This window comes from Chlorocebus sabaeus, chromosome 16 (genome assembly GCF_047675955.1).
Source record: "Chlorocebus sabaeus isolate Y175 chromosome 16, mChlSab1.0.hap1, whole genome shotgun sequence".
Classification (NCBI taxonomy): domain Eukaryota; kingdom Metazoa; phylum Chordata; class Mammalia; order Primates; family Cercopithecidae; genus Chlorocebus; species Chlorocebus sabaeus.
In genome coordinates, this window is record NC_132919.1 from 50,970,612 (window position 1) to 50,982,642 (window position 12,031).

General features: G+C 55.1%; 1 protein-coding gene across 4 annotated transcripts; it reads left to right on the forward strand.

The window, feature by feature from the left end:
• The first annotated feature begins 568 nt into the window (after positions 1 to 568).
• On the forward strand, positions 569 to 11,064 carry WBP2 (WW domain binding protein 2). Of its 4 annotated transcripts, none has more exons than XM_008011722.3 (8): positions 569 to 712; positions 4,491 to 4,599; positions 7,019 to 7,154; positions 8,120 to 8,212; positions 8,859 to 8,993; positions 9,173 to 9,295; positions 9,794 to 9,870; positions 9,983 to 11,064. In XM_008011722.3, exons 1-8 carry the CDS (start codon positions 654 to 656, stop codon positions 10,034 to 10,036), a joined length of 786 nt encoding a protein of 261 aa, XP_008009913.2. In that variant the 5' UTR covers positions 569 to 653; the 3' UTR covers positions 10,037 to 11,064. The 4 variants fall into 4 exon arrangements, with proteins under 4 accessions (XP_008009913.2, XP_072861125.1, XP_072861124.1 ...); XM_073005024.1 differs by lacking the exon at positions 569 to 712 and adding an exon at positions 937 to 1,145; XM_073005023.1 differs by lacking the exon at positions 569 to 712 and adding an exon at positions 1,183 to 1,308.
• The last annotated feature ends 967 nt before the right edge of the window (positions 11,065 to 12,031 follow it).

Below are 12,031 nucleotides of genomic sequence, written 5' to 3' on the forward strand. Positions count from 1 at the left end.
CCCCGGGCTCAGGGCTTGGGGTGGTGAGATGGGTGGCGGGGTGATCTGACGCCGCCAGCCCACCGCGTCCTCAAGAGCCGGGGTCTCGGGCTCAGCTAAACGCCCCGGAGTCACACAAGCGCCCCATACACGTCTGCAGAGTGAACGAAGGCTGCCCATCCACCAGGGGACTGCTCGGCCCTCCCACGCCATGTCCAGGTCGCATTCGGCCAGCGGGACTTCCCTTAACGCTCGGCCGGGGTCCCCAGGCTCGCGCCCCTGACAGCAGCAGAACTGTTTATTTCCGTCCGGCTGAAGAGGCGGGGTGGAGATGGCACAAGCCGATTGGTTATGTAAATTGTGGAGCCAATTTCGGCCTATGAGGCAGGAGACTACAAGTTCCAGAATGCATCCTTCCTCCAGCACAGAGAGAGGCCGAGGCTGCGGGAGCGTTGCCTGCTGGGAATTGTAGTCTTCATCTTGTTTGTTACGCAGGCGGAACTGGGGGGAGGGAGTAAACTATTACCACGTGACGTTCGGGTCAGGTGGTTGGGCCAGCCTCCGCGCTCGAGCTGTGACTGGCTGACTCTAATAAGAAGACGCCACTAGGGGCGGGGCGAAGAGGGGCGCAAGCTCACTGCGTTTTGAGTCTCGGGACCCCTGTCGGAGAGACTATGGCGCTCAACAAGAATCACTCGGAGGGCGGCGGAGTGATCGTCAACAACACCGAGAGGTGAAAACACTGCGGAAGGATCCTAGAGGACCAAAGTTCGGGTGTCGAGGGAGTGGGCGGTGGGCGATGGGCGGTGGGGAATAAGCCCCTGAAGGGGGAGCATTGATGGAGTAGGGTTGGGGGGGAATGCCTGGGGGCGGGGTTGGAGGAAGGTGGGTGGGCCGTGGGGGAGGGCCCGGGAGGTTGTGATCAGCTGGGAGGTGGGAGTGGGACGTCTGCATGGGGACCTGGCATGGGGCGACCGGTGGGGCCTAGGGGTGATTCTTGAACCCCTTCCCAGAGTTTTGACTTCAGTAACTGGGAGGAGCCCCAAACAAAAATAATTGTCACTTATTGGATGTCTACGACGTTACTACGTGTCAGGCTCTGCGCCTTTTCTACCTTATTTAATAAATTCTGTGCAGTACAATTTACTACTGTCCACGTTTCACAGGTAAGGAAAGTGGGGGGCAGAAAGGTTAAGTAACTTGCTCGAGATTGCAACTCTGTAAGTAACAGAGATGGAATTCCAGGAAAGGAGTCTTGACTCCAAAGTTAATAGGATTAACCACCAGCATACAGGCTTCCGGTATGTTCCAGAACTGTTCAGGTTCCAGGTAAGAAACTGAGGTCCCAGGAGTGAAATTAAACAGATGACGTTTGTCAGATGTCTGACAGTTCCTGGCATTGTGTGGATCCGTAAAGTCATTCCCTTGCCTCTCTCTTGAATGCCTGTTTGTTTGAGTCTCCTCCGAAGGCACAGGTCTCCTAATTCAAGGTTCTTTCCACTCCACCCTCCCCACCCCTTGCTCATTGCATCCTGTCTCTCCTCCAGTCTCTGCCAAGAGAAGCCCTGAATGGCCTCTCTCTCCTTTTGTTCCTTGGGTATTGAAAATCAGAGCAGCCAGCTCTGGGTTGAACTATGCCGACCCTGAATTGCCTCTTGAAGGCAGAAGGAGCTTAGGAGGCACCTGAGTCCCCAAAGGAGACATTGTGGAGTCAGATCCCTGTATCCAGCTAAGGCCAGCATCCAGTTGCCCTGTGACTTGGGAATGTTATGATGAGTCAGAGGAAAATGCCTAGAGTGACCCAGCAGGCTCACTTTCCCTCTATCTTACCTACTCAGAGTCTGATGGGTAATTCCTTCTTTTCTCTGAGCGGTACTTCTCTTTTTTTTTTTGAGATGGAGGCTTGCTCTGTCACCCAGGCTGGAGTGCAGTGGCACGATCTCAGTTCACTCAGTTCACCGCCTCCTGGGTTCAAGCAATTATCCTGCCTCAGCCTCCCCGGTAACTGGGATTACAGGCACTTGCCACTACACCCAGCTAATTTTTTGTATTTTTACTAGAAACAGGAGTTCACCATGTTGGCCAGGCTGGTCTCGAACTCCTGACCCCGTGATCCGCCCTCCTTGGCCTCCAAAAGTATTGGGATTACAGGAATGAGTCACCGTGCCCGACCACTTCTCTTTTCTTAGACCAGTTGTCTCCCATTTACCTTTCCCCAGTCTGAGAAAGTTGTGATATATGGGGGGAGGCAGAAGACAAACAGAACCATGTGAACCTTTTTATCATGTGATCAGAGACACCTCACACTGTCTTGTTGCATCTCTGTGTGTGAGTCAGTTCCCAGGCCTGGCCAGCTTTTCATGCCATTTGGCAACATCTCTGGGGACTGTTTTTCTTTCTGTCTCTGTGGAACTTTCTGAGACAAGAATGTATCTGTCCTGCTGGGCCTTCTACCTGGCTTAGGGCTCAGTCCTGCTAAGTAAGGTGTGCCTTGTTTTAGAAAGTGCTTCAGCCTCCTGTCTGAATAAGTTGTGTCTGTAACAATTGAAGTATAAGTCCAGTGTTCAAAATTTGATAATTAGGCTCACGCCTATAATCCTAGCACTTTGGGTGGCCGAGGTAAGTGGATCACTTGAGGTCAGGAGTTTGAAACCCGCCTGACCAACATGGTGAAACCCCGTCTCTACTAAACACAAAAAATCAGCCGGGCGTGGTGACGCATGCCTGTAACCCCAGCTACGTGGGAGGCTGAGGCGGGAGAATTGCTTGAACCCAGGAGGTAGAGGTTGCAGTAAGCCGAGATCATGCCACAGCACTCCAGCCTGGGCAACAAGAGTGAAACTCCATCTCATAAAAAAGAAAAAAAACATTGATAATTAAAATAGTGAACATTACTTTTCCAGTAGTGAAGTCCTTTGAGAATGATGGAAGCTGTGGACTCTCCTCTCAGAAAAATGCACATATGACGTACATGATCATCTCAAGGGCTTCATGGACTTTCCTGCAAACCCAGCTTAAGAACCCAAGTTTAAGACGGGTGGATCACGAGGTCAGGAGATCGAGACCATCCTGGCTAACACGGTGAAACCCCGTCTCTACTAAAAAATACAAAAACCTAGCCGGGCGAGGTGGCGGGCGCCTGTAGTCCCAGCTACTCGGGAGGCTGAGGCAGGAGAATGGCGTGAACCCGGGAGGCGGAGCTTGCAGTGAGCTGAGATCCGGCCACTGCACTCCAGCCTGGGAGACAGGGTGAGACTCTGTCTCAAAAAAAAAAAAAAAAAAAAAAAAAAAGAACCCAAGTTTAAAAGAACCTTGAAGGAGGTCCTCTTGTGATCTGTACAGTCATCTCTTAGACATGTTTATATGTTAGGGTTGAAAAACCAGCAAAAACAGAACATCTGTCAAAAGGATTTAAAAGAGAATAGAAAAGTTAAGCCAGATCACCTCACCTACTTGAGGGATGGCGGCCTCTCTAGAGCCCTGTAACTCTGCTACCATGTTGATCATTTGGGGGCTGTATAAGCGGGGTTTGGGAAATTTTACAGAACCCCAACCTGCTCGTTTCTTCCATGGCTGCATTAATGGGGTTTTTTGTTGTTGTTGTTGTTGTTGGTTTTTAGTTTTTTTGTAGAGATGGGGTCTCGCCACGTAACCTAGGCTGTTCTCAAACTCCTGGGCTCAAGCGATCCACCGGCCTCAACCTCCCAAAGTGCTGGGATTACAGGTGTGGGCCACCGCTCCTAGCCCTATGAATGGCTTTATTAATTTATTTGTTTTTGAGACAGAGCTTCTCTCTCTCTTTTTTTCTTTTTTTGAGATGGAGTTTCGCTCTCGTTGCCCAGGCTGGAGTGCAATGGCGCGATCTCGGCTCACCGCAACCTCTGCCTCCCGGTTTCAAGCGATTCTCCTGCCTCATCCTCCCTAGTAGCTGGGATTACAGACGCCCACCACCACGCCCAGCTAATTTTGTACTTTTTTAGTAGAGACAGGGTTTCTCCATGTTGGTCAGGCTGGTCTCGAACTCCTGACCTCAGGTGATCCGCCCGCTTCAGCCTCTCAAAGTGCTGGGATTACAGGCATGAGCCACCGTGCCCGGCTGGAGCTTCTCTCTTGTTGCCCAGGCTGGAGTGCAATGGTGCCATCTTGGCTCACTGCAACCTCTGCCTCCTGGGTTCAAGCGATTCTCCCTCCTCAGCCTCCTGAGTAGCTGGGATTACGGGGGCCCGCCACGACTAATTTTTTGGTATTTTTAGTAGAGATGGGGTTTCACCGTGTTGGCCAGGCTGTTCTCAAACTGTTGACCTTGTGATCCACCTGCCTCGGCCTCCCAAAGTGCTAGGATACAGGTGTGAGCCACCGTGCCCGGCCCTATGAATGGTTTTAATGCAGCACTGTTGAGAGGTTATGAGAGCTAATGTGCCGGGCAGCTGCTTGGGAGAAAGGCCCAGTGTCTGGGTGACATCACATCTCCATACTGTCTCATCAAGGCTTTTCCTCTTTTCTCATCACAGCATCCTAATGTCCTATGATCATGTGGAACTCACATTCAATGACATGAAGAACGTGCCAGAAGCCTTCAAAGGGACCAAGAAAGGCACCGTCTACCTTACCCCTTACCGGGTGAGTTGCCCAGCAGGACAGTTGGTTGAGAGGCTTGTTGCTGTTGGAGGTGACGTGAGTCTTAGTGAGTCAAGTGGCCTCTGAACCCTGGTGAATGTTAGTGCCTCACTCTGCCTGTTCTCCGTCACATGCTCCTGGATTCCAGAACCACCAGGCTCTTTGTGTAACTGACCTGACCACTGGGCAGTGAACCCATGTAAATTCCAGAGCCGCTGCTGCAAAACCTCTATAGAGTTGGATGCAGCCGCTGGCATGACTTGGCCCTGGAGGCCGGAGACTATTATTATTAACATTTTGTTTTCTGTGAGAGTAGCCCATGAAGCTCTGTGCACATCCGGGGTGAGAAATCTGGTAAATAGGGCACAGTTGTGTGGCACAGCCTCTGGACTGGGCAGAGAGCCCGGTACTACCCCACAGAATGACAAATGCCAGGCTGCAGAATGGGCCTTGCCTGAGAGTTACCCACGTGGACTCTGAGAGGTTGAGAAATACAAATGGACGTTCTTGGAAAATTGCTGCTTGTAGCCACTCAAGGCTTAGACTCAAAGACAGGCTGATGCAGTGGCTTATGCCTGTAATCCCAGCACTTTGGGAGGCCAAGGCAGGAGGACCACTTGAGCTCAGGATTTCGAGACCAGCCTGCGTAATATGGCGAAACCCCATCTTTACAAAAAATATAAACATAAGCTGGGTGTGGTAGCACATGCCTGTAGTCCCAGCTATCCAAGAGGCTGAGGTGGAGAATAACTGGAGCCGGGAGAGGTTGAGGCTGCAGTGAGCTGGGATCATGCCACTGCACTCCAGCCTGGGCAACAGAGTGAGACCCTGCCTCAGAAAAACAAAAGCCGGGCACGGTGGCTCACACCTGTAATCCCAGCACTTTGAGAGGCCAAGGCGGGCAGATCACGAGGTCAGGAGATCGAGACCATCCTAGCTAACATGGTGAAACCGTGTCTCTACTAAAAGTACAAAAAATTAGCCGGGTGTAGTGGCGGGTGCCTGTAGTCCCAGCTACTTGGGAGGCTGAGGCAGGAGAATGGCGTGAACCCGAGAGGCGGAGCTTGCAGTGAGCTGAGATGAGCCACTGCACTCCAGTCTGGGCGACAGAACGAGACTCTATCTCAAAAAAAAAAAAAAAAAAAAAAAAAAAAAAGACTTAGACCCAAAGACAGCTGGAAGAAGAGGAGCACATTTTCAAGTTTTAATCTCCATGACTTAGCAAAGACAGCGGAGCCTCAAGACCCCATCTCTGGAGGCTCAAGTTGGCATTTTCAGTCACAGATTAAAGTCATGGATTTAAAACCCGGGCCTGGCCAGTCCTGGTGGCTCACGCCTGTAATCCCAGCACTTTGGGAGGCCAAGGCTGGTGGATCACCTGAGGTCAGGAATTCGAGACCAGCCTGGCCAACATGGCGAAACCCTGTCTCTACTAAAAATACAAAAATTGGCCAGGCGTGGTGGCACTTACCCGTAATCCCAGCTACTCGGGAGGCTGAGCTGAAAGAATCACTTGAACCGGGAGGCGGAGGCTGCAGTGAGCCAAGATTGGTCCACTGTACTCCAGCCTGGGTTACAGAGTCAGACTCCGTCTCAAAAAAAATAAAAAGGCTGGGTGCGGTGGCTCATGCCTGTAATCCCAGCACTTTGGGAGGCCAAGGCAGGCAGATCACGAGATCAGGAGATCGAGACCATCCTGGTTAACACAGTGAAACCCCATCTCTACTAAAAATACAAAAAATTAGCGGGGCATAGTGGCAGACGCCTGTAGTCCCAGCTGCTCGGGAGGCTGAGGCAGGAGAATGGCATGAACCCGGGAGGCAGAGCTTGCAGTGAACCAAGATCGCACCACTGCACTCCAGCCTGGGCGACAGAGCAAGACTCCGTCTCAAAAAATAAATAAATAAAATTTTAAAAAAAGGAAAAAAGAAAACCCAGGGCGTTCTCCAGGCACAGGCTCCAGGAGAGCTCTTGTTACTGTTTATAGTCCGCCTCAATGGTAACTAGCAACCACTGCACCATCATGCTCGGTTCTGGAGCTCAGGCTGGAGTCCCCCCCTTTCAGGAACCCGTCCCTGCCTTGCCTCTGCCTGTCCTTCCTCCTTTGTAGGCCCCTTCACTTAGGCACCACCACCACCACCTCCCCACCACCATGTCAGTGACAGAGCAGTCTGCCCTGCTCATAGATGCTGTCTGTGACCAGTACATTTTTCTCCCATGTACATGAGCTTGGCCTCTCCAGGCCGCAGTGAACCCTTTCCCTTTCCACAGCTCTCTCCAGGAGTGTCTGGCACAGAGAGAGCTGTGGGGCTGCTGGACCCTGGCACTGAGAGCAGACTCGTCACTCCCAGGAAGCAGGTGGGAAGCATGGCAGTGTGGGCGGTGCTTCCAGTGCTGATGGCCTCACCCTCTCTCCCTGCAGGTCATCTTTCTGTCCAAGGGCAAGGATGCCATGCAGTCCTTCATGATGCCATTTTATCTCATGAAAGACTGTGAGATCAAGCAGCCTGTATTTGGTGCAAACTACATCAAGGGAACAGTGAAGGCGGAAGCGGGAGGTAGGTGATGGGAACTCAGGGACACGGATGGGGCTTCCAGGGAGGTGCCCTGGGAGCCTCTGACTGCCGCCCTTGGGGGTGTCCCCTTCAGACCCTTATCGCCCTAGCCATGACCTCTTCCCAGCTCTGGGCTGCCAGCTGGTGGGGTCTGATTGCCAAGAGCTGGGGAAAATGCTGTCATTAAAGACGGCAGCTCAGGTCAGCTTTTCAGAGCGTGAAGTCTGCAGAAGCTTGCGGACTGAGTGAAGATGCTTAGTGTGCCTTGGCGAGTGCATACAAATTTTAGACTCAGGAAGGAGCTGCATCAGTTCTTGAGAGGGGCCTTTTCATGAGAGCCAGGAAGAGGCAACTGCCTCTGGGAAGCCAGAGTCACCCTGCTTTGGGGCTGGCTTTTTGGCAGGCCCCAGAGACCTCTGCATTGAACTTGCCTTCCCCTTGACACGCAGCCAGGCCCGCCCTTGCTATTGAGGCGCTCTTGGTCCCTCTTTGGGCAGAAGCCAGGCTAGAAGGGCTGGAGTCTGTCCTTGGACCCTCTTAGGATGAGAGGTCTGCTCTGAATTCCAGGGTCGGTTGTTGCCGAGTGGGCTTGTTCCTGTGCGGCTGCCGAGTGCTTGACTGGGGGTGGAAAGAAACCTTGATGTTAGCTCTAAAACCACACCACGGTGGCCTTGACACCTGTGTACATATTGGGCCAGTGGTGGGAGGACAGGCTTGTTCCAGGAAGGAGAGGCCCTTGTTCCAAAGCGGGAAGCGAGTATAGCAGGGCCTGGCCAGGCTGCAGTGCCGGCTCCTATGCAGGCAGCAGGCTGGAAACCATGGCACCGGGAAGTCCCCGTCATAGTGCAGGCCCAGCTTCCCGCAAGCCTCCCGGGCGTCAGATGAAGCCCTGGAGAGGAAAACAGCCATCTCTTTGGGCATCAGTTTTCTTTTTCTGTGGTGTTTATTCGGTGTCCTTCCCCTCTCAGGTGGCTGGGAAGGCTCTGCTTCCTACAAGTTGACTTTCACGGCAGGGGGCGCCATTGAGTTTGGACAGCGGATGCTCCAGGTGGCATCTCAAGGTATCCAGACTCCGAAGATTAGGGGTTGAGGACACACTGAACATGTAGGGGTTTGGTTTGAGTTTGCTTCCTTTTTGTTTTGCTTTTTTAAACACTCAAGAGGTAAGTGTCTGGGCACTAGGCTGAGCAGGCCTAGGAGTTGGGAAGGAAAGCTGTCATTGGCGTGAGCTCTGTCCCGTACCTCAGAGGCTGCGTTTCCCTGCCTGGAGCAGGTGGATCACGTTTTGACAAAGCTGTTTGGACTCAAGGACACTTTACTATGGCCTCATAAAACAAACACCAAACCAACCATTAAACTGCGGTTTTGCAGCCATTGAAAATGACCGAGGGATGGGCCCAGCAGACATCCTCCGCCAGCTCACTCGTACCCCAGCCCTGAGCCTCCCTCCCGGCCTCCGTCCACCCTCCACCCTTGTCCTTGACCTCCCTTGCCTTCCCCTGGCTCTGACCTCTCCTGTCCTCTCTCATCACCCCATCCCTGACCAAGGCAGCCCCGAGTGTGGGTGGAGAGTGGAGTGGGGTGGACAGAGCATGTCTGCTGGGCACACTCCTGGGACCCAATAGCTCCCCTCTGTAGGCAGCGGGACCGCCCTCTCCCCGCCCCAAGGCAGGCCACACTCATTTCTCTTTCCCCTTGTACTTGTAGCCTCCAGAGGTGAAGCCCCCAATGGAGCCTATGGCTACTCTTACATGCCCAGCGGGGCCTATGTCTATCCCCCGCCAGTCGCCAATGGAATGTACCCCTGCCCTCCTGGCTACCCCTATCCACCGCCCCCGCCTGGTGAGTGTCCTTTGCTGCCCACCCTCCCCTCATGAGCCCACCTATCCAGGCTCCCCCCAGGCCAGGGAGACTTCATTCCTTGAGCTGCTTCAGGACTAACAAAGGATCTGGAGAGGCCCCCCTCAGAGGGGGCCACAGCCGGGTGCTCACCGGGTCCCTGTTGCTCTCTTGCCGAGCAGAGTTCTATCCAGGACCCCCCATGATGGACGGGGCCATGGGATACGTGCAGCCCCCACCACCGCCCTACCCTGGACCCATGGAACCTCCGGTCAGCGGCCCCGATGTCCCCTCCACTCCTGCAGGTGAGGGCCCTTGGGTGCTGGCAGCCCTTCGGGACCAGCCCTCTCCTCCCCAAGGTTGCACAGAGAGCCTCAGAATGGCCAGAGACTGCTGAGGGCCGCAGATGATGGATGACCCCTGGACTACCCCAGGGGCCCAGCAGGGCCGTGGCCTGTGGTGCGGAGCTAGATTCTGGCCCCACCCCCATCCCTTAGCTACCCACATGGCCTGGGCAGGGAAGGTCACCCTGTGTGCCTCGGTCCTCTCATCTACACTCAGTTGGTCGGTCACAGTGGCACCTGGGGGGTTGGCTCAAGGATTAGATGAGGTGAGACATGCGATGGGCCTGGAAAGGACCATGCCAGCACGTGGCCCATGCTCAGGAAGCCTCACCTGCTGCTGTATTGGCGGAACTGGACCCCCAGCACCAGCTGCCCCGAGCCATGGGGGCCCAGGGTCTCTGGGCTAAGCTCAGGGGGATGAGAACTTGTCACTGACGCTGGGTGTGTTTGCTCTCACAGCCGAAGCCAAGGCCGCAGAAGCAGCTGCCAGCGCCTACTACAACCCAGGCAACCCTCACAACGTCTACATGCCCACGGTGAGAGAGCGTGGCAGTGCCAGTGCAGCCACAGATGCTGGGAGCTGCAGGGGGAAGACTGCGCCATGTTTTAAACCTTCTAACGCGAATTTTCCCTTTCTCCCTTCTTTAGAGCCAGCCGCCACCACCTCCCTACTACCCACCGGAAGATAAGAAGACCCAGTAGGCCCTCCTGCCTCCCTGCCTCCCACCCTTATCTCTGTACCCTACCCCTCCCATCGGGGCTGCACTGGGGCTAGGGGAGGGGGCGCCTTGTTCTCCCTCCAGGTCTGATCATAAACAATTACTAGGAACTAGCATTGTGGGACATTAGGGCCCCCGGCCTCAGGAGAGGTGCCGCCCAGCTTCCCATGCCAGCCCAGAGCCCACAACGCTGCCCAGTGTGCCTCACTCACTGTCTGGGGCTCTCCTGGGAGCACGGGGCATCCCCTGTTCCTGTTTCACTCTCAGCTTCTCCCCTCGAAGGGACTCTCTGGCCACCTCCTCCACCGCAGTCCAGCTCCCTCAGTCTGGCAGCCACTGCTACACTCAGCCTCATGAGCCACTTCAGACCAGCCAGGTGTCTTCCCCGGCCCTGCCAGGCCCTGCTCACATTCCCTCCGCTGGTCTATGCTGGTCTCAGAAGGCCACCGTGTCCGCATTCCACTCAGCCAGGGTCCAGCTGCAGCCCTGCCACTGTCCTTCCCTTCCTTGTCCTGGGTCATGCTGTTGCCACCCCGTGTGACTTTTGAAGCTGTAAAATGAGCTTCCAGGGCTTGGGTGGCATCGGGGCAGGGCCGCCGAGGCTGGGAGGAAGTGCTTCTGCCTTTCGCTGGTGTTTCTGGAATTTGCTTTCCCTCACCTCTCACTTCCCTTTAGAAGGAGCTTCCTGACTGGAACCAGAGAATGCATGTCTGTCCACTTTTGGGCTGCTGGGTGGGGCTGGAAACAAGGGCCGCTGACCCTTCGTGCCAGCCGGGACCTGCCACTAGCCCCCCAGCCTGCTGCTTCCCCTTAAGCTTCGTGCCCCTGGATGCGCTAACATTCGCTCTTGTTTGTTCCTGGACTGGCCATGAAGTGAGGAGATGGTTATCTAAAGAGAATTCCCTATTTATTTGACAAAAAATCCAGTTAATATATTAATGTGAAATAAACCCTGTTTGCACCTTGATTTGTTTGCTGAAAATGTGAAATAGTAAAAATGAAATAACTGGACCCTTTCTGGCTCTGCGTGTGGTGACCCAGGCGGTCTCTTCCGGAAGGAGAGCCGTCTGGCTGCCGAGGGCCCTGGAGGCTCCCGGGACGGTTCCCTCCCACGGGAGGATCCCCGTTCTCACGGCCCAGCTGTCTGGTCCCCAGGACAGCTCTGGCCTCTGGAGCCGGTTCCTATGGTCGTCGCTCAGCAGCTGTGTCCCTCCCCCACCGAGTGCCCCAGACCTGGCTGGGACAGAGGTGGATTCGGCCCATCGTCAGCCTGGATGGGAGGGGTTGGGGTCACCACCTTGTCCCCTGCTGGCTCCTCGAGGAATGGCAGCCCTGGCCCAAGTCCTGGTTGCTGGAGGGAGGAGGCTGAGTCAGCCCTGGAGCATGTCAGGACCTGTGACAGGGACACTGGGGTAGCCGAGCTGGCTCACCACCACCCACGTCACGTGCCCTGCTGTGAACTTGAAGGGACAGGAGCGTGGGAAATGGCCAAAGGCCGTGGCCAGGCCCACGTGCCCCCGAGTCCCCCAGCCCAGCACTGGGCACAGAGTTCTGGGAAAGCCCCGTGCTGAGGTGCATTTTCCCGTCCCCCGGGAGCCAAGTCTATCCTCGGGAGAGATCAGGCAACGGCCACTCTGCCTTCTCCTCCTGGCCACCCTGGCCCGGAGCTCTCTGGGACTTGGCTAAGCCCCCTTCAAGGGCGTTTGAAGAGAGCACCCTCCTGACCGCCAAGGTGGGGACAAAGGCACAGGGCCGTCCCTGCCGAGCACAGCTTGGCCCCGTCATCTCCATGGAATGTCACCTGTGGGGCCAGGCAGGCTGAGCAACTGGCTGTCCTCCAGGGAGGCGCCTCTTGGAGCCCTCACCTTGAGCCCCACCCCACGTTTGGATGCACTCGAGGAAGTGGGGCGAGAACCCCCTGGGGCGCAGGTCAGCTTCCCGCAGGGTCCTGCCCAGCCTGGGCGCAGCACATGGATGG

Bases quoted from the DNA above. Each gene is read 5' to 3' on its own strand.
- WBP2 (XM_073005022.1), top strand. From the start codon at position 4,384: ATGAGAGCTAATGTGCCGGGCAGCTGCTTGGGAGAAAGGCCCAGTGTC. The intron at 8,213-8,858 runs GTATCCAGACTC...TTGTACTTGTAG, and splicing joins GCTCCAGGTGGCATCTCAAG to CCTCCAGAGGTGAAGCCCCC. The intron at 9,296-9,793 runs GTGAGGGCCCTT...TTGCTCTCACAG, and splicing joins TGTCCCCTCCACTCCTGCAG to CCGAAGCCAAGGCCGCAGAA.